At 45.0% G+C, this 22,517-nt stretch overlaps 2 protein-coding genes across 2 annotated transcripts in view; one reads left to right on the top strand and one right to left on the bottom strand.

Annotated features, from left to right (window-relative positions):
• The first annotated feature begins 6,346 nt into the window (after window positions 1–6,346).
• LOC135973276 (myb/SANT-like DNA-binding domain-containing protein 2) lies at window positions 6,347–15,242 on the top strand. The gene is made up of 3 exons (XM_065556035.1): window positions 6,347–7,022; window positions 8,093–8,374; window positions 15,238–15,242. Exons 1-3 carry the CDS (start codon window positions 6,485–6,487, stop codon window positions 15,240–15,242), a joined length of 825 nt encoding a protein of 274 aa, XP_065412107.1. The 5' UTR covers window positions 6,347–6,484.
• Window positions 15,058–22,517, bottom strand: part of LOC101951894 (putative ferric-chelate reductase 1) — a 53,493-nt gene continuing 46,033 nt past the window's right edge. The window contains exons 13-17 of the mRNA XM_065555629.1: window positions 21,593–21,690; window positions 19,406–19,464; window positions 17,385–17,522; window positions 17,261–17,286; window positions 15,058–16,266 (exon numbers count right to left, since the gene is read on the bottom strand). Coding sequence (XP_065411701.1) covers window positions 16,177–16,266; window positions 17,261–17,286; window positions 17,385–17,522; window positions 19,406–19,464; window positions 21,593–21,690 — 411 coding nt within the window. The 3' untranslated portion in view covers window positions 15,058–16,176. The remainder of the gene's footprint in view (window positions 16,267–17,260; window positions 17,287–17,384; window positions 17,523–19,405; window positions 19,465–21,592; window positions 21,691–22,517) is intronic.

Raw genomic sequence — 22,517 nt, 5'->3', positions numbered from 1 at the left:
GGACTAGATGACCTCCTGAGTCCCTTCCAACCCTGATATTCTATGATTCTATGATAGACATCCTAATTTCCAGTCCTGTGGCTTAACCATGGATACATGTTTCCTATAATGAACAAGGAAATGTTTATGAACAGTGAATTGTAGCTACAGCTGGAAGACAGAAGCTGCTGCCGAATTGCCGCTGTGGGCAGCTGAACGTAGAAGCTGCCACCAAATTGCCACCGCGGAAATGCACGTGCCGCCCTAATGACACACGGACTGCCCCTGCCGTCCATGGTGGCAATTTGGCGCACTGCTCGGGGCAGCAAAAACACATGGACAGCCGCCCCTTGTAGATTGCAGCCCCAAGCACCTGTTTGGAATGCTGGTGCCTGGAGCTGGCCCTGCCCACATCTCTCTTCATGCCTCCTTCCCCAACCCTCACCCCTCTCAAACCCTGAATTGAGCCCTAAGCCACTAACCTCTCCTCCCTTAAATCCTTGCTCAAGTAGGGTTGCCAACTTTCTACTTGCACAAAACCGAACACCTTGCACCGCCCCCTGCTCTGCCCCTCCCCTGAGGCCCAGCCCCTTGTCCGAGGACCCACCCTCGCTCACTCATCCCCCTCTGTCGCTCGTTCTCCCCACCCTCACTCACTCGCTCATTTTCACTGGGTTGGCTCAGGGGGTTGAGGTGTAGGAGGGGGTGAGGGCTCCAGATGGGGGTGCGGGCTTTGTAGTGGGTCTGAGGATGAGGGGTTTGAGGTGCAGGAGGGTGCTCCAGGCTGGGACTGGGTTCGGAGGGCTGTCAGGGGATCAGGGCTGGGATAGGGGGTTGGGGGGGGGGATCAGGGGTGCAGGCTCTGGGAGGCACTTACCTCAAGCAGCTCCTGGAAGCAGCGACATGTCCCCCCTCCAGCTCCTATGCGGAGGCGTGGCCAGGTGGATGTGTGCACTGCTCCATCCTCAGCGCTGCCCCTGCAGCTCCCATTGGCCATGGTTCCTGGCCAATGGAAGCTGCGGAGCCAGCACTTGGGGTGGGGGCAGTGTGCAGTGTGCAGAGCCCCCTGGCTGCCTCTTCACATAGGAGCCAGAGTGGGTACATGCCGCTGCTTCTGGGAGCAGCACGGAGCCTGCCTTAGCCCTGCTGCACCACTGACCAGACTTTTAATAGCCTACTCAGCCGTGCTGACCGGAGCCACCAGGTCTCTTTTTGACTGGGCGTTCCAGTCAAAAACCAGACACCTGGCAATCCTATGCCCAAGACACACTTCTCATCATTCCTATAAGAAATCCATCAGAAAATGTTGGAGAGACTTGTGCATAGGATTCACATGTACATATTTTATATAAATGGGAACACCCCTTCATAGTCTCTATGAGGGCTCTGAGATTCTGGAACAAACTACCTCCCTTGTTCTGAAGTAGGCTGAATTTGGGCATGCTCCAAAAGACACCTGATTGATAGGTTTTTGGAGAGGGTTGAGGGTGTGCTCCCAACCAGGATGAAGGGGCAGAAGGGAATTTCTGTAGGTGTCTGGCTGGCGGGTTCCTGTTGACATTATTATTTGAATAACACTAGGATTAATTGAATTGTATAATTAATGAATGTGTTTGGGTGCCTTGAGTCTTAGATAGGCATCTTTTTTTTTTCATTTTAAATCTAAATAAATAAAATATGACATATGTTTTCTCAGACTGTAAGCTCTTTGGGCAAAGACCCTATCTACCTGTGTTTTTGTACAATGTCTAGCACAACAGGGCACCAATCCTGCGTGGGGCTTTTGAGCACTACTCAACTAGTAATAATGCCAAGAAAGGGGAAAGTACTGCAGAAGATTCAGGAGCGTGGTACCCTGTTTCAAGCAGTGCTACAGTAACAAACACCAGGGAACTTTTATTGCTAACTTCCTTGGCATGCAGCAATTATTACCAAACCAGAAGGTTTGATCTGCTGCATTCCACAGGTAATAATCCCTCTCCCTCCTCCTCTGTTTAGCCAGAGGAGAGGGAGGAGGAGATGGCTGGGTGCTCTTACTGTCCTCAGCACAGGAGAGAACAGTTGGCCCAGCTGCAGATTCCTATTGGAAGAGTGAAGACAGAGGCAGCCAGATGTTGCTAACTATTGAGTGGGGGAATGAAAAGCTCTCCATAGGTAAGGGAAGAGAAAGCGGCAGGGCAAGATCTGAAAGCCAGATTACAGCATCCCCCTGCTGTAGGAGTTGTACATACAGCCCTCATACAATGTTTGTAAGAGCTGTACATAATGAGATAATGAAGACAGTAACTGGCACAAGTTAATTGCATCCCATGACACACTTGAGGTCCTGTGTTCTAGAGTGGACTTTGGTATTCTCAGAAGGGTTGCTCACAAGCCAAGATTTCCTTCCATTTTCTGATTAATATTTGTATTAATCAGACTCATGGCTGGATGCTACACACCCCCATGATAATTATTTGTTGCTTCCCTCCCCATAAGGAAGTGTTGTTTTTCTAAAGCTATGTAATGGTACCTCCATACATTGATATAGGTGTGACAGATATTGCAACCCTCTGCAATATCTTTGGGGACTGTATTGCATTCACTTTATGAATGGTTTATGTATCACGGTGGGCCAGGGATCGTATGCAGTTCCAGCGGGGAGGGTTACCACAGCTCCTCTAAGAACCAAAAATAGTGGTGGGGGGGGGGGGATGATTAAGGTGAATCGCTTAGGTTGTATTCCTCTCTAGAGAGGTACCATCCCTGGGAAGGCTTGCATATTCTGGTTCAAATTAGGTCTTCCGGAGACCCACACAAAAAGAAAGGGATTTTGATATAAAAAGGCTGGAGTTAAATTGACTCAGGACCTTCTTTCTAATCCAGCAAATGGACAGTACCTTCTTGTGGAAGGGTTGCAAAGACTTTGGCCTACTCGGCCCCTATAAGACTGATAGTCAACTCTTGCCATGTTGAGTGTGTGTTTAAATCTGTTTATTGTTTTTATGTTTTCTGTGTAATGCTTTAACCTTAAGAATAAATATGCTTGCTTAGTAACTCCTGACTGCTGGCAATACACTAGTCCTAGCCCTTAGAGATAGAAAGCAATGCCTAACTAGCTGTTAGGCAGACTGGCTTTCTGGGGACATCACCATGTAAGGCAAGGTGCTATGCAGCCAGTCAGAAGGGAATGGGACAAGGGTCCCTGTCCAGAGACAAGTGATGGCTGGAGACCTGAATGGCCTTTGTGGAGTGGACCATGGAGGGGGCTGGGGGATACAGATGCAGTTATCCTGAGACTATGACAGTAGGCACCTTTGTCATAACTATAAGGGAACAGTAACAGCCCTCCTGTGTACAATACTATAAAATCCCTCCTGGCCAGAGACTCCAAAATCCTTTTACCTGTAAAGGGTTAAAAAGCTCAGGTAACCTGGCTGACACCTGACCCAAAGGACCAATAAGGGGACAAGATACTTTCAAATCTTGGTGGGGGGAATGCTTTTGTTTGTGCTCTTGGTTTTGGTGGTTGTTCGCTCTTGGGATTAAGAGGGACTAGACATCAATCCATGCTCTCCAAGTCTTTCTGAACAAGTCTCTCATATTTCAAACTTGTAAGTAAAACAGCCAGGCAAGGCATGTTAGGTTTATCTTTGTTTTCTCAACTTGTAAATGTACCTTTTACTAAGGTGTTTACCTCTGTTTGCTGTAACTTTGAACCTCAGGCTGGGGGGGGGGGGGAAGAGCGGGAGTTCTCTGCGCTCTTTAAGTTTGATTACTCTGTAAAGTTATTTTCCATCTGGATTTTACAGAGAGGATTTTTACCTTTTTCTTTAATTAAAAGCCTTCTTTTTAAGAACCTGATTGATTTTTCCTTGTTTTTAGATCCAAGCGGGTTGGATCTTGATCCGCCAGGAGTTGGTGAAAGGTTTCTCAAGGCTACCCAGGGAAGGGAATTAGCACATTGGGAGTGGTGGTAGCAGACCAGATCTAAGCTGGTAGTTAAGCTTAGAAGTTTTCATGCAGGCCTCCACATCTATACCCTAAAGTTCAGAGTGGGGAAGGAGCCTTGACAACCTTAGAAATGCTAATACAAATAAAATAATCACTATCTCATTTTCATGGGGGGAAGGTGGAACTTTACAATGGGTCTGTTCTTTAGGGCAGAGACTGATAAGAAATCTCCTGTATCTAGGCATCACTTATTTTAAAAATAAATATGAACACATTCTGTTCACCCTGCACAAAGATGGCAAACAGCAGCAAATCTGCACACCAGCTGTTCTACTTTCTAATCCAGCCAAAACACCTATATCCCAACCCTTCATCAGCAGCTTCACAATCTGATTCTGGGTCTGGATCCTGCTTCCGGGTCTGGCTCCTGCTTCCAATATTTTTGATTCTGTGTCTTACTTGTCTGTATCTCAGTCACCACCAAATACACACACGCGAAGGAAACCATCTGGCCTAGCACTTAATTTTCACATAGGGTCATGGATGCGTTACGTAAGTTGGTTTTCCCAGTTCTCCTGGGTCAGTGCTGGTTCACCTAGGTCCAGGGCCAGCTCCAGGCACAAGCCTGGCAAGCAGATGCTTGGGGCGGCCGCTCCGGAGAGGGGCGGCAGGTCCAGGTATTCGGCGGACGGTCCCTCACTCCCGCTGGGAGCAAAGAACCTCCTGCCAAATTGCTGCCGCAGATTGCGATCGCAGCTTTGGGGGGGGGGGCGGGCGCGCTGCTTGGGGCGGTCAAAACCCTGGAGCTGGCCCTGCCTAGGCTCTCTTGCTGACAAAGAAGGACCCATGTCAATCTTAAGGCACTGCCTGCACTAGCCTTTTCCTCCTGAATTTCCTACTGTTGCTTTGACTTGAACTAGTGTAAACAGGAAGCTGGCATTATACCACCATATCATCGAATACCATTCAGAGCAGGTCTAGATAACATGTATATAACAGGGCTCTTATTCAGGGAGCTCAAATGGTGGTAGCAAAAGTGGGGATTGTTCTGGCAAGAAATGTAGCCTAGTCAAAGCCATCCAACATAAAGCCCTTTGTACATATGTTTGGCCATTAATACAAGTAACAAGTACTCCACCCAGTACCCTGAATGACCCCCTTGATGACTGCTGTGGCCAGGTCATCTTGATTCTGAGGTAAGCTTATCAAACCCTTTTATGGAGCACTTCATACCAACTATTCATCTAATACATCAAGTCAATGGCTCAAACTTTAATGCGATCTGCACTATGAAAGAAAGGTTGTTTATGGACACCTCCCCTCCCATTCATGAGTACATAATGGGACCACAGCAATAACTTATACTGAAAAACAGTATTAGGAAAATAACTAATGCATCTTTTAATTAGAATTAGCAGCTGGAAACAAGTTGGAGACCTAACCCCCAAGTGACCAGCTGGCAACCACCACCAAGTATGCTGTTGACCCCCTGTGATTCACAGACCAGGGGTTTGGGAACCATCGCAATAACTCCAGAAAATACATTGTTACCACATTGGCCATAACAATATAATAGTACTGTTTGCATAGCCTACATCTAAGGATGTTTTGGCACTATTATATTTTCTAAGGATCAAACAATGGTGACTTACACAGTCCAGACTATGAGTAGGTGTGGCTCAGCATGGGTTATTGCAATCATTCAAATAGAGTACCACAACTGGATGGAAAAAAACAGCAGCAATTATAACTGTAGCCATAAGTCTGAGACGAGGGGCATGACAAATGCATCTATATCGTGCAAACGTGGGCCAGATTACTGGATATGTAGAAAAATCATGATCTGTACTTCTCCCAAAACAGTACCAGAATTCTCAAAGAAAAAACTGAATACAATTCTGTGTTTCATGTAAGAAAGGAGTGGGTGAAAATGTGCACCTGTCCCATAATTTAGTATTCCTGAGAACTCCGCTTTGGGATCAGCTGCATTCAATTCAGATTTAGGTTAGTGGAAAGGCATCTTACTTAGATTTTAGGCCACTGTCACCTTCATAGTTCTATTCCTTTCCCCTGACTGTAGGCTGAGCGATCAGCTGTTGTAACCTGCACAGGTTGTGCCATGTTTGTCTTTCTTCCACAGGACAGAAGTGACTTTGTCTGTACAAAGTGCAAGCTGGTCTCCATATTGGAAGGCCTGGTCTACACTACGACTTTAATTCGGATTTATCAACTTTAATTCGAATTTACCCTGTAACCATCCTCACAACGACGCTATTTATTTCGATGTAAAGGGCCCTTTAAATCGATTTCTGTACTCCACCCCGACGAGCGGAGTAGCGCCAAAATCGATTTTAACATTTCGAATTAGGGATAGTGTGGCCGCAATTCGATGGTATTGGCCTCTGGGAGCTATCCCACAGTGCATCATTGTGACCGCTCTGGACAGCAATCTAAACTCGGATGCACTGGCCAGGTAGACAGGAAAAGCCCCGCGAACATTTGAATTTCATTTCCTGTTTGCCCAGCGTGGAGAGCACAGGTAACCACAGATAGCTCATCAGCACAGGTAACCATGCAGGCTGATAATCGAAAAAGAGCACCAGCATGGACCGTGAGGGAGGTACTGGATCTGATCGCTGTATGGGGAGAGGATTCAGTGCTTGCAGAACTTCGTTCTAAAAGACGAAATGCAAAAACTTTTGAAAAAATCTCCAAGGGCATGATGGAGAGAGGCCACAATAGGGACTCTGAGCAGTGCCGCGTGAAAGTCAAGGAGCTCAGACAAGCGTATCAAAAAACAAAGGAGGCAAACGGTCGCTCCGGGTCAGAGCCGCGGACATGCCGCTTCTACGCCGAGCTGCATGCAATTCTAGGGGGGGCTGCCACCACTACCCCACCTGTGATCGTGGATTCTGGGTCGGGGATAGTCTCATCAGCGACGCCTGAGGATTCTGCTGATGGGGGAGAGGAGGAGGAGGAGGAAGAGGATGAGCTTGCAGAGAGCACACAGCACTCCGTTCTCCCCACCAGCCAGGATCTTTTTCTCACCCTGACTGAAGTACCCTCCCAAGCCAGTACCCAAGACTCTGACCCCATGGAAGGGACCTCAGGTGAGTTTACCTTTTAAAATATAAAACTTGTTTTAAAAGCAAACGGTTTTTAATGATTACTTTGCCCTGAGGACTTGGGATGCATTTGCGGTCAGTTCAGCTACTGGAAAAGTCTGTTAACGTGTCTGGGGATGGAGCGGAAATCCTCCAGGGACATCTCCATGAAGCTCTCCTGGAGGTACTCCGAAAGCCTTGCCAGAAGGTTTCTGGGCAGTGCATCCTTATTCCCTCCTCCATGGTAGGACACTTGACCACGCCATGCTTGCAGCAAGTAATCTGGTATCATTGCCTGACAAAGCCTGGCAGCGTATGGTCCCGGTGTTTGCTGGCATTCAAGCAACATCCGTTCTTTATCTTGTTGTGTAATCCTCAGGAGAGTGATATCACTCCTGGTAACCTGGTTGAAATACGGGAACTTAATTAAGGGGACAGAGGTGGCCGTTCCTACTGGGCTGTTTGCCTGTGGCGGAAAATAAATCCTTCCCTGCAGTTAGCCAAGCGCAGATGGGAAATTGGCCCTGAGTTTTTCGTGTTTGGCTAGCAGGGAACTTCCCTGTTACCAGCCACGCGGTGGGGGGAGGGGTACCGTGATCATCCCAGAGAATTCATGGCGGGAGGGGGGCGGCGGGGGGTGTGTGTGATTAGTTTGGTGCCTGCAGGGATCTTCCCTGATACCAGCCACGCGGTGGGGGGGAGGGATACAGCGATCATTCCAGAGAATTCATGGCGAGAGGGGGGGTGGTTAGTTTGTTTTCTGCTGCTGCTGCTGAATGTTAACAGAAAAACCGCAGCACTCTACAGGCTATGCTTGGTATGTGGGAAAGGAGGGCGCAGAAGCCGTAAAACAATGGCTTACCATGGCCGCATGCAAGCCGAATTCTGTTGCCCAGACCTGTGATCTCTAGCAGCAAAGCCACAGGCACTCAGCATTAAGAGGCAAAATGCGACCTTGCACAGAAATCACATGTGCTATGTAATGTGACTAGTGTTGGTCACCGTGAAAGAGTATAAGCATTGTTCTGCAAAATGTAGCTTTTTAAACAATTCTCTCTTTTTTCCCCTCCCTACAGCAGCTGCAAATTCCTCAAGCATCCCTCCTCCATCCCGAAGGTTATCACAGATAAGGCGTCGTAAGAAGAGAACGCGAGACGAGATGTTTTCTGAAATTATGGAATCCAGCCGCAGTGACAGAGCTAATCTGAATGAGTGGAAGGAAACAGTTTCAAAGTATAGGAAAGAAGCCAATGAACGTGAGGACAGGAGGGACCAACGTGAGGACAGGAGGGACGCTCGAGATGAGAGGTGGCGGCAGGAAGACCAGAGGAGCAAGGATGCAACACTGGAGCTGCTGCGTGAGCAAACAGACATGCTCCGGTGTCTGGTGGAGCTCCAGGAACGGCTGCTGGAAAACAGACTGCCGCTTCAGCCCCTGTTCCACCCTCCCCATGTTCCGTATCCTCCTCACCCAGACGTGTAAGAACACAGCGGGGGGAGGCTCCGTACACCTTCCCATTCCACCCCAGTAGACAGCCCAAGCAAAAGGCTGTCATTTTTTTAAACCTTTTCTTTGTGGCTTTTTCCTTCCCAGCAATCCTCCTCCCAAATACCACCCGGGTTCCCTCCCTCTTTTTCTAATCTATTAATAAAGAATAAATGATTTTTAAATGATAGTGACTTTATTTGGTTTGAAAGAAAGCTGGGGGAAGGGGGAGGGTGGGTTCCTTACAGAAAATGAGTCAATAAAGGGGGCGGGTTTTCATGAAGGAGAAACAAACATATTTCACACTGTAGCCTGGCCAGTCATGAAACTGGTTTTTAAAGCTTCTCTGATGCACAGCGCTTCCTGGTGTGCTCGTCTAATCGCCCTGGTGTCTGGCTGCGCGTAATCAGCAGCCAGGCGATTTGCCTCAGCCTCCCACCCCGCCATAAAGGTCTCCCCCTTACTTTCACAGAGATTGTGGAGCACACAGCAAGCAGAAATAACAATGGGGAGATTTCTTTGGCTGAGGTCAGAGCAAGTCAATAATGATCGCCAGCGACCTTTTAAACGGCCAAATGCACATTCTACCACCATTCTGCACTTGCTTAGCCTGTAGTTAAACAGCTCCTGACTCCTGTCCAGGCTGCCTGTGTACGGCTTCATGAGCCATGGCATTAAGGGGTAGGCGGGGTCCCCAAGAATAACTATTGGCATTTCAACATCCCCAACAGTTATTTTCTGGTCCGGAAAGTAAGTCCCTTGCTGCAGCCCTTTAAACAGAGTAGTGTTCCTGAAGACGCGAGCGTCATGAACCCTTCCCGCCCAACCCGCGTTGATGTTAGTGAAACGTCCCTTGTGATCCACAAGTGCTTGCAGCACCATTGAAAAGTACCCCTTGCGGTTTATGTACTCGGTGGCTTGGTGCTCCGGTGCCAAGATAGGGATATGGGTTCCGTCTATCGCCCCACCACAGTTAGGGAATCCCATTGCAGCAAAACCATCCACTATAGCCTGCACATTTCCCAGAGTCACTAACTTTCATAGCAGCACCTGAGTGATTGCTTTGGCTACTTGCATCACAGCAGCCCCCACAGTAGATTTGCCCACTCCAAATTGATTCCCGACTGACCGGTAGCTGTCTGGCGTTGCAAGCTTCCACAGGGCTATCGCCACACGCTTCTCAACTGTGAGGGCTGCTCTCATCTTGGTATTCTGGCTATACAGGGCAGGGGACAGCAAGTCACAAAGTTCCATGAAAGTGCCCTTACGCGTGCAAAAGTTCCGCAGCCACTGGGAATCGTCCCACACCTGCAACACTATGCGGTCCCACCAGTCTGTGCTTGTTTCCCTTGCCCAGAATCGGCGTTCCATGGATAGAATCTGCCCCATTAACAACATGATCTCCAAAGCACCGGGGCCCGTGGTTTCACAGAATTCTGTATCCGTGTCCGTGTCCATGTCCTCATCATGCTTGTCGCTGCGCTGCCGCCGCCGCTGCCTCCTCGCCTCGTTTTTCTGGTCCTGGCTGAGCATAAACTCCACGAGAACGCGTGAGGTGTTTACAATGTTCATGACTGCTGTCTTGAGCTCAGCGGGCTCCATGCTTGCCATGGTATGGAGTCTGCAGTGTTCACCCACCCAGGAAAAAAGGCGCGAAAATGGTTGTCTGCCGTCCGTTGCTTTCATGCAGGGAGGGAGGAGGGAGGGAGGAGGTGAGGCTGTACCCAGAACCACCTGCGACGATGTTTTTTGTCCCATCAGGCACTGGGACCTTAACCCACAATCCCAATGGGCGCGGGAGACTGTGGGAACTATGGGATAGCTACCCACAGTGCAACGGTGCAGAAATCGACGCTAGCCCCGGTACTTGGACGCACACCACCGAATTAATGTGCTTAGTGTAGCCGCATACATTTCGACTTTATACAACCTGTTTTTCAAATCCGAATTATATAAATTCGGATTAATCCCGTAGTGTAGACATATCCGAAGAGAAGGTTCGAGGGCTGGAGAAACGAGTATCGACTCTGAGTTGCATAAGGGAAAATGAAGATTTCCTGGACAGACGTCAGGAGATGCTTCTACGGCCGCAATGTTCTGAAGATTCAGAGCAGGCGCAGCAGGGACAGAAGGATTGTGAGGAAGTTTGGCAGCATGTGACCTCCAGAAGGAGAAAGAGGAGCGTCCATGCACCAGCAATGGAAATACAGGTGAGCAATTGTTTCCATGTTCTCTCTACAGGTACTAATGCGGAGAGTGGACTAGATGACCCATCTGAGGGAAGGGAGCAGAAGGAGACTCCACCGATTGGAAGGCAAAAGATGCACTGTCCTAGGGATGGGGGTTCCACGACCACCACTCCCAAGAGGAGGAGGAGGAGGGTGGTGGTGGTCGGGGACTCCCTCCTCAGGGGGACTGAGTCTTCTATCTGCCGCCCCGACCGGGAAAACCGAGAGGTCTGCTGCTTGCCAGGAGCTAGGATACACGATGTGACGGAGAGACTGCCGAGACTCATCAAGCCCTCGGATCGCTACCCCTTCCTGCTTCTCCACGTGGGCATCAATGATACTGCCAAGAATGACCTTGAGCGGATCACTGCAGACTACGTGGCTCTGGGAAGAAGGATAAAGGAGTTTGAGGCGCAAGTGGTGTTCTCGTCCATCCTCCCTGTGCAAGGAAAAGGCCGGGGTAGAGACCGTCGAATCGTGGAAGTCAACGAATGGCTACGCAGGTGGTGTCGGAGAGAAGGCTTTGGATTCTTTGACCATGGGATGGTGTTCCAAGAAGAAGGAGTGCTAGGCAGAGACGGGCTCCACCTAACGAAGAGAGGGAAGAGCATCTTCGCCAGCAGGCTGGCTAACCTAGTGAGGGGGGCTTTAAACTAGGTTCCCCGGGGGAAGGAGACCAAAGCCCTGAGGTAGGTGGGGAAATGGGATCCTGGGAGGAAGCACAAGCAGGAGAGCGCAAGAGGGGAGGACTCCTGTCTCATGCTGAGAAAGAGGGACGATCGATGAGTTATCTTAAGTGCCTATACACAAATGCAAGAAGCCTGGGAAACAAGCAGGGAGAACTGGAAGTCCTGGCACAGTCAGGGAACTATGATGTGATTGGAATAACTCACATGACTGGAGTACTGTCATGGATGGATATAAACTGTTCAGGAAGGACAGGCAGGGCAGAAAAGGTGGGGGAGTTGCGTTGTATGTAAGAGAGGAGTATGACTGCTCAGAGCTCCGGTATGAAACTGCAGAAAAACCTGAGAGTCTCTGGATAAAGTTGAGAAGTGTGAGCAACAAGGGTGATGTCGTGGTTGGAGTCTGCTATAGATCACCAGACCAGGGGGATGAGGCTTTCTGGCAACTAGCAGAAGTTGCTAGATCTCAGGCCCTGGTTCTCATGGGAGACTTTAATCACCCTGATATCTGCTGGGAGAGCAATACAGCAGTGCACAGGCAATCCAGGAAATTTTTGGATAGTGTAGGGGACAATTTCCTGGTGCAAGTGCTGGAGGAACCAACTAGGGGCAAAGCTTTTCTTGACCTGCTACTCACAAACAGGGAAGAACTAGTAGGGGAAGCAAAAGTGGATGGGAACCTGGGAGGCAGTGACCATGAGATGGTCGAGGTCAGGATCCTGACACAAGGAAGAAAGGAGAGCAGCAGAATACGGACCCTGGACTTCAGAAAAGCAGACTGACTCCCTCAGGGAACAGATGGGCAGGATCCCCTGGGAGAATAACATGAAGGGCAAAGGGGTCCAGGAGAGCTGGCTGTATTTTAAAGAATCCTTATTGCGGTTGCAGGAACAAACCATCCCGATGTGTAGAAAGAATAGTAAATATGGCAGGCGACCAGCTTGGCTAAACAGTGAAATCCTTGCTGATCTTAAACGCAAAAAAGAAGCTTACAAGAAGTGGAAGATTGGACAAATGACCAGGGAAGAGTATAAAAATATTGCTCAGGTGTGCAGGAGTGAAATCAGGAAGGCCAAATCACACTTGGAGTTGCAGTTAGCAAGAGATGTTAAGAGTAACAAGAAGGGTTTCTTCAGGTATGTTAGCAACAAGAAGAAAATCAAGGAAAGTGTGGGCCCCTTACTGAATGAGGGAGGCAACCTAGTGACTGAGGATGTGGAAAAAGCTAATGTACTCAATGATTTTTTTGCCTCTGTCTTCACGCACAAGGTCAGCTCCCAGATTGCTGCACTGGGCAGTACAGCATGGGGAGAAGGTGACCAACCCTCTGTGGAGAAAGAAGTGGTTCGGGACTATTTAGAAAAACTGGACGTGCACAAGTCCATGGGGCCGGATGCGCTGCATCCGAGGGTGCTAAAGGAGTTGGCGGGTGAGATTGCAGAGCCATTAGCCATTATTTTTGAAAACTCATGGCGATCTGGGGAGGTCCCGGATGACTGGAAAAAGGCTAATGTAGTGCCCATCTTTAAAAAAAGGGAAGAAGGAGGATCCGGGGAACTACAGGCCAGTCAGCCTCACCTCAGTCCCTGGAAAAATCATGGAGCAGGTCCTCAAGGAATCAATTACGAAACATTTAGAGGAGAGGAAAGTGATCAGGAACAGTCAGCATGGATTCATGAAGGGGAAGTTGTGCCTGACTAACCTAATTGCCTTCTATGATGAGATAACTGGCTCTGCGGATGAGGTGAAAGCAGTGGATGTGTTATTCCTTGACTTTAGCAAAGCTTTTGATACGGTCTCCCACAGTATTCTTGCTGCCAAGTTAAAGAAGTATGGGCTGGATGAATGGATTGTAAGGTGGATAGAAAGCTGGCTAGATCGTCGGGCTCAACGGGTAGTGATCAATGGCTCCATGTCTAGTTGGCAGCCGGTTTCAAGCGGAGTGCCCCAAGGGTCGGTCCTGGGGCCGGTTTTGTTTAATATCTTTATTAATGATCTGGAGGATGGTGTGGACTGCACTCTCAGCAAGTTTGCAGATGACACTAAACTAGGAGGCGTGGTAGATACACTAGAGGGTAGGGATCGGATACAGAGGGACCTAGACAAATTAGAGGATTGGGCTGAAAAAAACCTGATGAGGTTCAACAAGGACAAGTGCAGAGTCCTGCACTTAGGACGGAAGAATCCCATGCACTGCTACAGACTAGGGACCGAATGGCTAGGTAGCAGTTCTGCAGAAAAGGACCTAGGGGTCACAGTGGACGAGAAGCTGGATATGAGTCAGTGTGCTCTTGTTGCCAAGAAGGCTAACGGCATTTTGGGCTGTATAAGTAGGGGCATTGCCAGCAGATCGAGGGACGTGATTGTTCCCCTTTATTCGACATTGGTGAGGCCTCATCTGGAATACTGTGTCCAGTTTTGGGCCCCACACTACAAGAAGGATGTGGAAAAATGGGAAAGAGTCCAGCGGAGGGCAACAAAAATGATTAAGGGTCTGGAGCACATGACTTATGAGGAGAGGCTGAGGGAACTGGGAATGTTTAGTCTCCAGAAGAGAAGAATGAGGGGGGATTTGATAGCAGCCTTCAACTACCTGAAGGGGGGTTCCAAAGAGGATGGAGTTCGGCTGTTCTCAGTGGTGGCAGATGACAGAACAAGGAGCAATGGTCTCAAGTTGCAGTGGGGGAGGTCCAGGTTGGATATCAGGAAAAACTATTTCACTAGGAGGGTGGTGAAACACTGGAATGCGTTACCTAGGGAGGTGGTGGAGTCTCCTTCCTTGGAGGTTTTTAAGGCCCGGCTTGACAAAGCCCTGGCTGGGATGATTTAGCTGGGAATTGGTCTTGCTTTGAGCAGGGGGTTGGACTAGATGACCTCTTGAGGTCCCTTCCAACTCTGATATTCTATGATTCTATGATAAAGCAACATCATTTGGGATCATTTAAAAAATAATGTTTTCTTGGCATGGAAATTAGAAGTACAGTGCTTTTGTTTTTAAAAAATTACACATTATAAACTTGTTCTTTAGATATTTGGATAACACCACAAACCTACTATTTGGCTAAAAAAAATACAGGGGTAGAGACACAAGATGTGGGAGGTAATTTCTTTTATTGGACCAGCTTCTGTGGGTGAGAGAGAAGCTTTCAACCTTACCCAGAGCTCTGTGTAAACTCAAAAGCTTGTTTCTCTCAACAGAAGTTGGTCCAATAAAGGATAATATATCACCCACCTTGTCTCTCTCATATCCTAGGACCAACATGGCTACAACAACACTGCATAAAACAGTTGTATGCAGTGATATTGCTTTATTATCTCAGCAGTGACAAAATGGATAATATATTATTGCATAAAAGCTGCAATCCTATAAATTCCATAAAGCCATTTTTCATCCAAAGGCCTATAGCACAATAATCAATGGGTTCTTCTAAGTTTAAGGTACATTGTGTCATTCTTTTGATAAGTGTTATAAATATATTTCAGCAAAAATTCAAAAGTATCCATCATGGGCCAAATCCCATTGAAGTTCAGTGGGACCATTCATGTGAGGCAGGTGAGCAGGATTTGGGCCCTATATACATTCTATCCAGTAGATGACTATATAATATGGCTACACAACTGAAGGTTATGGACTAGTTAGCCTGTTTTGAGACCTGCTTTATTATTCATCATATGTACATTGCATTATAAAAACTACAATCAAATATAATTAATAAAAAAAGCTTATATAGAGTACATCATGGGTTCTGGGACCTTTACAATTTTCACAACATAGCTGCATTTTAAAGTTTCATTGTGTAATCTCATGTTCCTATTTTCAGACTAAAAAAAGTATGAGCATTTGAAAACAGGGAATTATATTAGAAATACCCATTAAATCTGAACAAGCATGAACACAGCCAGGCACTGACTATGGGTTGGATCCTGCACCATGTAAGTCAGAGGGAGTTTTTTGGTTGACATCACTGGGAACAGAAGCCTACAGTAGTCTGGGAATATGTCTGCACAGGAGCTGGAAGGTTTAAATTCCAGCTTGAGGAGACTTAGCTAAGCTAGCTCTGAGTAAGCTAGCATGCTAAAAAAAGTATGGCCACTATAGCATGACAGCGGCATGGGCTAGGGCCCCAAGTACGATCCTGTCCAAGACCATATGTATGTACTCAGTGTGGCTACCTTGTTCTGCTGCTATCTCCTTGAGCTGGAATTACACCTTCCAGCTCCTGTGTAGATATGCTCTGTGGCCCTGACCTTGTACTGGGAACCTTGCCGATGGGCTTCTGAGCCTGCACTGAGCCTCACTGAAATCCTGAAGCCAACAGGACTCTGGTGGGCACAGATTTGCCTGTGCAGTTCAGTCTAAATTAGTCATATGAAAAACAGGTCCTCAACTTTCTTCTCTACACAAACAAATCCTCTCTTGTTAAAGATGGAAACATCAACAAAGGTTAGAAAGGAGTGTAATATGAAACAACTGAACACCTAGCATTTATATATTGCCTTCTTACCTTTCACATCAGAAATAATTATCTGCATCATACTATACTTATTGGAGATGTTCTACACAGTAGCTAATGGAATCTCATTTATAAATTTTTTTCAATTATTGTGTAGAAAATGATGTGTCAATTAGAGAACATAATATTTATAAACAATTAAAAACTTGCTAAAACATCTATTCAGTGTTCATTTTTTTGTATTTACTCTAGAAGCGTCTCAAGATAAGAATAATCTTCATTCCTCCAAGATAAGTTCTGTCCATTTTAGGATTTTCCAATTCCCACAAGCAGTGCTATTAAAAATGCCAGGTTTCCACATGTATATATTAAAAATAGAACCATTTCATTTTTTATCTAGAAAGGATAAAAACATTAAGAGAATTATTAAAAGAAATAAATTAAATTCTATTTGTACATCAGTTTTAGTAACAGCCCATGTACTAAGCATCTGTATCAGTTTTCTGTTTGTTGATAATTAAATAGAATTGATAAGTTCAATACACCCTTGGCAACACTAGAAGGAATTTAAAGGAGTCACTCTGAAGAAGACTGGGAAAAGAGAAAAGAGCAGAAGCTGTGTGTCTAATTGAAAATGCTTGAGGGTTTTAAGTACAGGTAACCAGATTGTAATTATCCAAATTAGAATTTGAACAGGGTACTGGGGTTAGAAACGCTACACTTGCAAAAAGTTTCAGGGGATATTTTGGGATCATATCAGTTTGCCTCTCATCTGAAAGAGAGCATCTCTAGCAACAGTGTCCCCAGCTCTCATCACTGCCACTTATTCAGTGCCACTTCACTGCCACCAATTGAAAACTCAGCCCAAAGAGAAAGTTAAGAGGTGACCTGACCACAGTCTAAGTACCTATATGGAGAAGATTTACGATAGTAGAGTGCTCTTTAGTCTAGCAGAAAAGATATAAGATCCAATGCTTGAAATGTAAAGCTAGACATATTAAGACTGAAAATAAGGTGCAAATTTGTAAGTGATAGTAATTAATCAATGGAGCAACTTACCAAGTGACGTGAAGGATTCTACATCACTTGATGTCTTTAAATCAAGATTGGAGGTCTTTTGAAAATATGCACTAAGGGCCTGATGTAGGAGGCTAAACTAGGTGATCATAATTCAGGCCTTAAAAAAATAAATCTATGAATTCATCTTCCTGCAGCACTCTGGGTTTTGTGTGGTGGTTTCCCATTTGAGTATTGACTCAGCTTAACTCCAGTTAACTCAAGAGATCTGACAAGATCACATCCCAAAGTGATGCAAAATGTATTTTCAGTGGTATGAAAAATAAAACATTTTACACCTCATTAGTGTTTTAAAATGTGATATCAACATTACCTTCCTATGTGAATCTTCATATTTCTCTGAAAAATATAACCAAGAGAATTATGAGTCTTCATTTTACTTCTTGCCTTTGCTAAAAGAAAAACATTTCTTTATATGAATTGTGGCTGAGCTTTACCTTTCTTTTTCAACCAAGCATTTGCATCAAGCGTTATGTACACCAATGCCTCCCATCCTACAAATCCTCCCATAGTTTTGACCATCCATCGGCTGGGAGATGGGTCAAGCATCTGAAGTCCCAGAAATATGACAGCAACTAAAGAGCAACAAAACAAAGCAACACACACTTGATATAAAACCATTGATTATGGACTCCATTCACAATTTCAATAGACATTTTCAAGTGTGATTGTTTGATCTGGAAATACTATTCAGAAGCTTGGAAAGCAGCATTAATAATGGTGATGTAACCCACTAGTAGGTGTATTTTACAGATCCTCTGTGCCCAACCTACAGAGGATATGAATCAGGTACAGCTCAAGCTGTAGAAACTTCTGCCCCTGGCCCCCATTTAATTCCCTGTGCGTCAGCCAAGATGATATGCCGTAAAAGCAGATAGTTAGCTCCTGACCTCAGTGCTTTGATCCTATGGAGATTGGGTAAGTGAATGCCACAAGTGGAGTAGCAGGGCATTGCACTTGGAAGAGAGAAGAGCTGATGAGAGTCTTCTTCATTCAGGAAAGCACTTAACCACTAAGTGCTCTGAGTGCAGCATGTGGAGCCAGGGCTTGGGGAGTAGGATGGGTGCTTATTCAGCAAATCAGAAGTGCCTAGAGGCCCCCCTGTCACACACAGATACTAATGACTCTTCTATCTCCAGTTCATGGCACTCCCTACCACTCCTGACTAATGGCCCTGTGAGGATGATGTGTACTGGTTACTGTTAGAAAAGTAATCACTTCCGTATGTAAAAGCATCCATATGCTCCAGTTTCATGCCAATACAACATTTGGTAAAACAAATTCAATTAATGTTCTAAAAATGTTTAAGGTGTTATAATTTCTTTACTTTTGCTGCGTTTTTTGTGCTTAAAAATTCATGACTCAAGTTGAATCCGTGCATTACCTGTATGTTCAAAATATAATTAAGGCAAACAAAATAGAGAATGCTAAGAATTAACTTTAGATGACATAAGAACCCACGTTAATTATTAGTCATAATTATAATCATCATCATCTTCACTATTATTGCACTTTACATCGGAAGACCTTTCAATGCTAATTAAGTTTAAATACTTGTGAAGTAAGAGCTTGATATAGCACCCATTGTCTTTCAATTGACCTCAGTGGACTCTGAATCAGGCTCTTTGTAATATTTTAAGCAATTTGCAGTGGGGCAACTGAGAACAGAGAAATTAAGACACTTGCTCAAGGTAACAGCAAATTGGTGGGAGAGCTGGGAATAGAATGCAGGAATCCTGACAAATGGACATCCCTCCTCCCCCATGGAAAATGTCAATGTAAATGACAAAAATTGTTTTTGTTGAAATTTTCCACTGGTGAAAATTTCCACATTTGACCTACTGGTGAAAACTGGCTGAAAACCACAATACTTTAATTTGGAAATGCACACCTCATTGAAGTTGTAGTTTAAGTTCTTCATGTCCCCATTCTCCTCTCCAGACAGGATTCTTTGGTCAGACTGCATCTCCCGTGATGCACCAAAATCTCTCATCTTGATGCATCAGTGGAGTCCCATGTCTGGTGTACCATGGGAGATGTAGTCAAGTTTGGGAGCTTAGCTGAAAGAGGAAAATGGGGACATTAAATAACTGAACTACAACTCTGATGAGAACTGCAGTAGCATTTCTCAATTGAATTATTTCATTTTAGCCAAAATGGACAACTGAAAACTTTCAAAGTGTTTAAATGAAAAATTCTGTAGGAAGCAGATGCTCATTAAACTACTTTTTTGTGAAAAGTAGTTTAATAAAAAAAACAATTGTTAAACAGTTTGATGAAATTTTTTCAACCAGTCCTTATCCTGACTCCCAGACCTGCCTCCCCTGAAAAATTGATCAATAAGATGATTAAAAATGGAATTATAAACTCAGTTCAATAGTTCTAGTCTGAATATATGGGCACTCCAAAGGGGAATCTGTAGTAGTTATATGAACATTTAAATATTAAAACAACTCACCGGCCAGAACTTTTATGACAAAAGCATTTAGAGCATGAAACCAGTTAAAGATAAATCTCCTGTTGGTGCAATAGAAATGGTGTTAAATATTATTGTTCTTTTATGTGACAGTAGTGTGACATAGTAAAATTTTACTTCAAAAAACAGACAGTGAATAATATGCCAGACTAGTTTTTCAAAACTCTTGAGATAATAAATCCCTCAGGGAAACACTGTAGGTTCCTAAGGGTGTTAGATGCCTTTAGATCCTTTTTCAACTGAACGCCAGGAAAGAAATGGCAGATGGCTCACATAGGAGGGATTTCCCTGTAGAGAACTGCAAAAGGCACGTCTCATTAAAAAAAAACCACAATTGTTTTTGCAGTCTGTTACTGAATGCTTATTATGCTGTACACAAGTAGCCGCCTTTTCAAGATCCTCTCATCTTCTCCCACTTTTTGCAGTTTCCTCCTGCTGCCCTCCTCATCCTTCTAGACACTATCTCTTTACCTCCCAAAGATTGCTCACTTGCCTTTTATAATCCAATTCCAAATTATAGTTCCTATCTGGTAGGTACCAGTAGAGAATGTCCAGAGTCTGATAAATCCATCACATATTACTTGTTGTGACCCTAAAACTTCAAGATTGATTGTTCTCTCAAATGCATGAAAAAAATAATTAACACTCCCCAAATTTCAAGGGTGTCTGAATACGGAGTTTTGGCTGACTCATCTGTAGTAGAAAGATGTATCAAGAGTGGACTGGAAGAGCTATGTAATGAAGTGAGATGTCAATTTTTTGTAAGTGAAAATACGAGACCTGATGAATCTGAGCTATCATTCCAATTTGTGGTTTAAGTGAACGAGCCAATCAACACACTTGAGTCAAAATCTTTTATGCATAACAAATAAGTTGTTGCAGATCCTAAAAGGCTCACAGAGCTCTTTGATCTAAATGAAAACTAATATGACCTTGTATCCAAAGGTAGGTATACCGATGACTACTTACCACCCATAAGCATTGCTTAAAACAGTGACAGCAAAGTCTTGGGTAAGCTGCTTTCCTAACATCCAAAAGCAATCAGTCATGCAATAGCTTGTTAATTCTGCATGGGTTAGATTTATCAGAAGAAGGCCATGGGCAGATCATGTGCACCGGCTTGTCAAAGTACGCCACTTGTTCTAGGGAGAGGCCACTGTAGTAGCAATCTGGGTTTAGGGGTTATGTTCCCACAGCTCTTATCTGGTCATGTAGAAGGGTAAAGGAGCGTCAGACCCACCTTAATCCTCTGTCATATTGAGACTCTGGCCACATTGGAGTGGGGGGGGGGGCAGGGCAAGCCTTCTGATATTGAGAAGCAAGCAGGCATGGAGGAGCGGAAAGGTACACAGAATGGGACAAGCCACACTCACAGTGTGGTGGAGAGGAAGATAATCCTCAAATAGGGGGAAGTATCTTATTGCCACCACACAGACCCTGGGTGGAGCAGGGAGGATATTTTTAATTGGACTGGTTTCCTTTCCCTTCTTTTTAATATAGGAAGAAGGCTGGTAAGACTTAGTATTTGTTTCTGCTGCTTGGCTTTTAGGGTTATTTTGTTTGTTTACCATGGGCTAAGTCTAGCTTGCCCCCCCTAGTTTGCTGGAGGACCTCCAGGCTGTATATGGAAAGGATTGGATGGCTGCATCTTTAACAAAGTCTCTTTCTCCAGAATAGTGAATTAGTTGAGTTCTGTAGGTCTTCACAAAACCAAACAATAAGTTTTAAACAGTCTCAGTGAAAATCTCTTCCTTCCCTCATTGACTCTTGTGATAGCACCATTCCACTAGTTCTCCATTCAGTCTCCCAGCATAGACAGGATGTGAATTTCTAATAGCAAGAAGCATACAAAACTCTTATGTAGATTACCTTTAAAAGTGAGTGGAAGCCATAGTGACTACACTTATTTTTCTATTTTGTTGCAAAGAAGCCCTGCGTAAATCCCAGAAGTGAGCAGCTGGATTCAAAGGACTGTCTCCTCATGATGTTGCACGCTTCTTTGCTCCAACTAACTTCCAGCAAATCATCACCTCATGATTTGGCTTTAAAAATCCTATATACAATGTGTGCTCCAACTGGATATATTCACAGTATAACAACTTTATAAGTCTTTTTAATAAATGCCCAGGTTTAAAAGTCCATTCTATTGGATCGCTTAGATGTACATACCTTTTACTTTGAGGAGAAGGCCGAAAAAAAGCTATCACTGGTTGAAAGAAAGAAAGAATCATGACAATGCATCCGATGACAGCATGGGCTTCTGCATCCTATGGAAGAGATCAGCACATAGCATTGATGTCTGGGATTTGGTTTCTTAATCGCTACTTTTAAAGATGCTTCCTGACAACTTGGGGCCGAATCATGCTCAGTTATACCAGAATAAAACTGGAATGGGTCTACTGAAGTCAAGTCACTCCAGATTTATTCTGGTCCAACTGGAAGTAGAATCTGGCCCTTAAATTTCACTGTAAATCCATCAAAGGATGAGTGTATAGTAATGAATCTTTAAATTTATTTTTCCTTGCAGAAATCTATAGTTTTAGCTCCACATTATGTAAAGTATTGAAATAAGTTCCACACTCCCCCACAAAGATGGGGAAACAAAGCAGACTGATAATGTAAGTAAGAATAATAATCAGAATCTCTTATCCTAACCCTTTTCCTCCAAACTTTAGGTAGTACTGGTTATGCTGAGCAGCATTTTTTGTTAAAGGAAAACTGTTTTGATAGGAAAAAGAAAAATAGGATCATGTGTTACAGTATGTTACATGGTGAGATAAGAAACACATTACAGAAAGGGAGTTAGGTAAGTAGCTATATGGCCCTGATCCTGTAAAGGGATCTGCACGTGCACACCTTTACTCCCACTGCAGTCCCATTGCCATCAGTGGCACTCTGCTCAGGAGAAAGGAGTGAAGTAATCCCTTCGCAGGATCAGGACCTGTAATTGCAACATGAATTACACAACCTGGATTCCAGAACTGAAGCTTCACAAGGTTGTGAGAAGTTCTGATTCAGGGTAATTACATAGATAGCCCCGTCATAGATGTGATGTTTGGACACAAACTTTCCAAAAGTTTCAGGGCTTCAGAGG

The sequence above is a fragment of the Chrysemys picta genome, chromosome 8 (genome assembly GCF_011386835.1).
Source record: "Chrysemys picta bellii isolate R12L10 chromosome 8, ASM1138683v2, whole genome shotgun sequence".
Taxonomy (NCBI): domain Eukaryota; kingdom Metazoa; phylum Chordata; order Testudines; family Emydidae; genus Chrysemys; species Chrysemys picta.
This window is presented reverse-complemented; position numbering and strand designations above follow the sequence as displayed.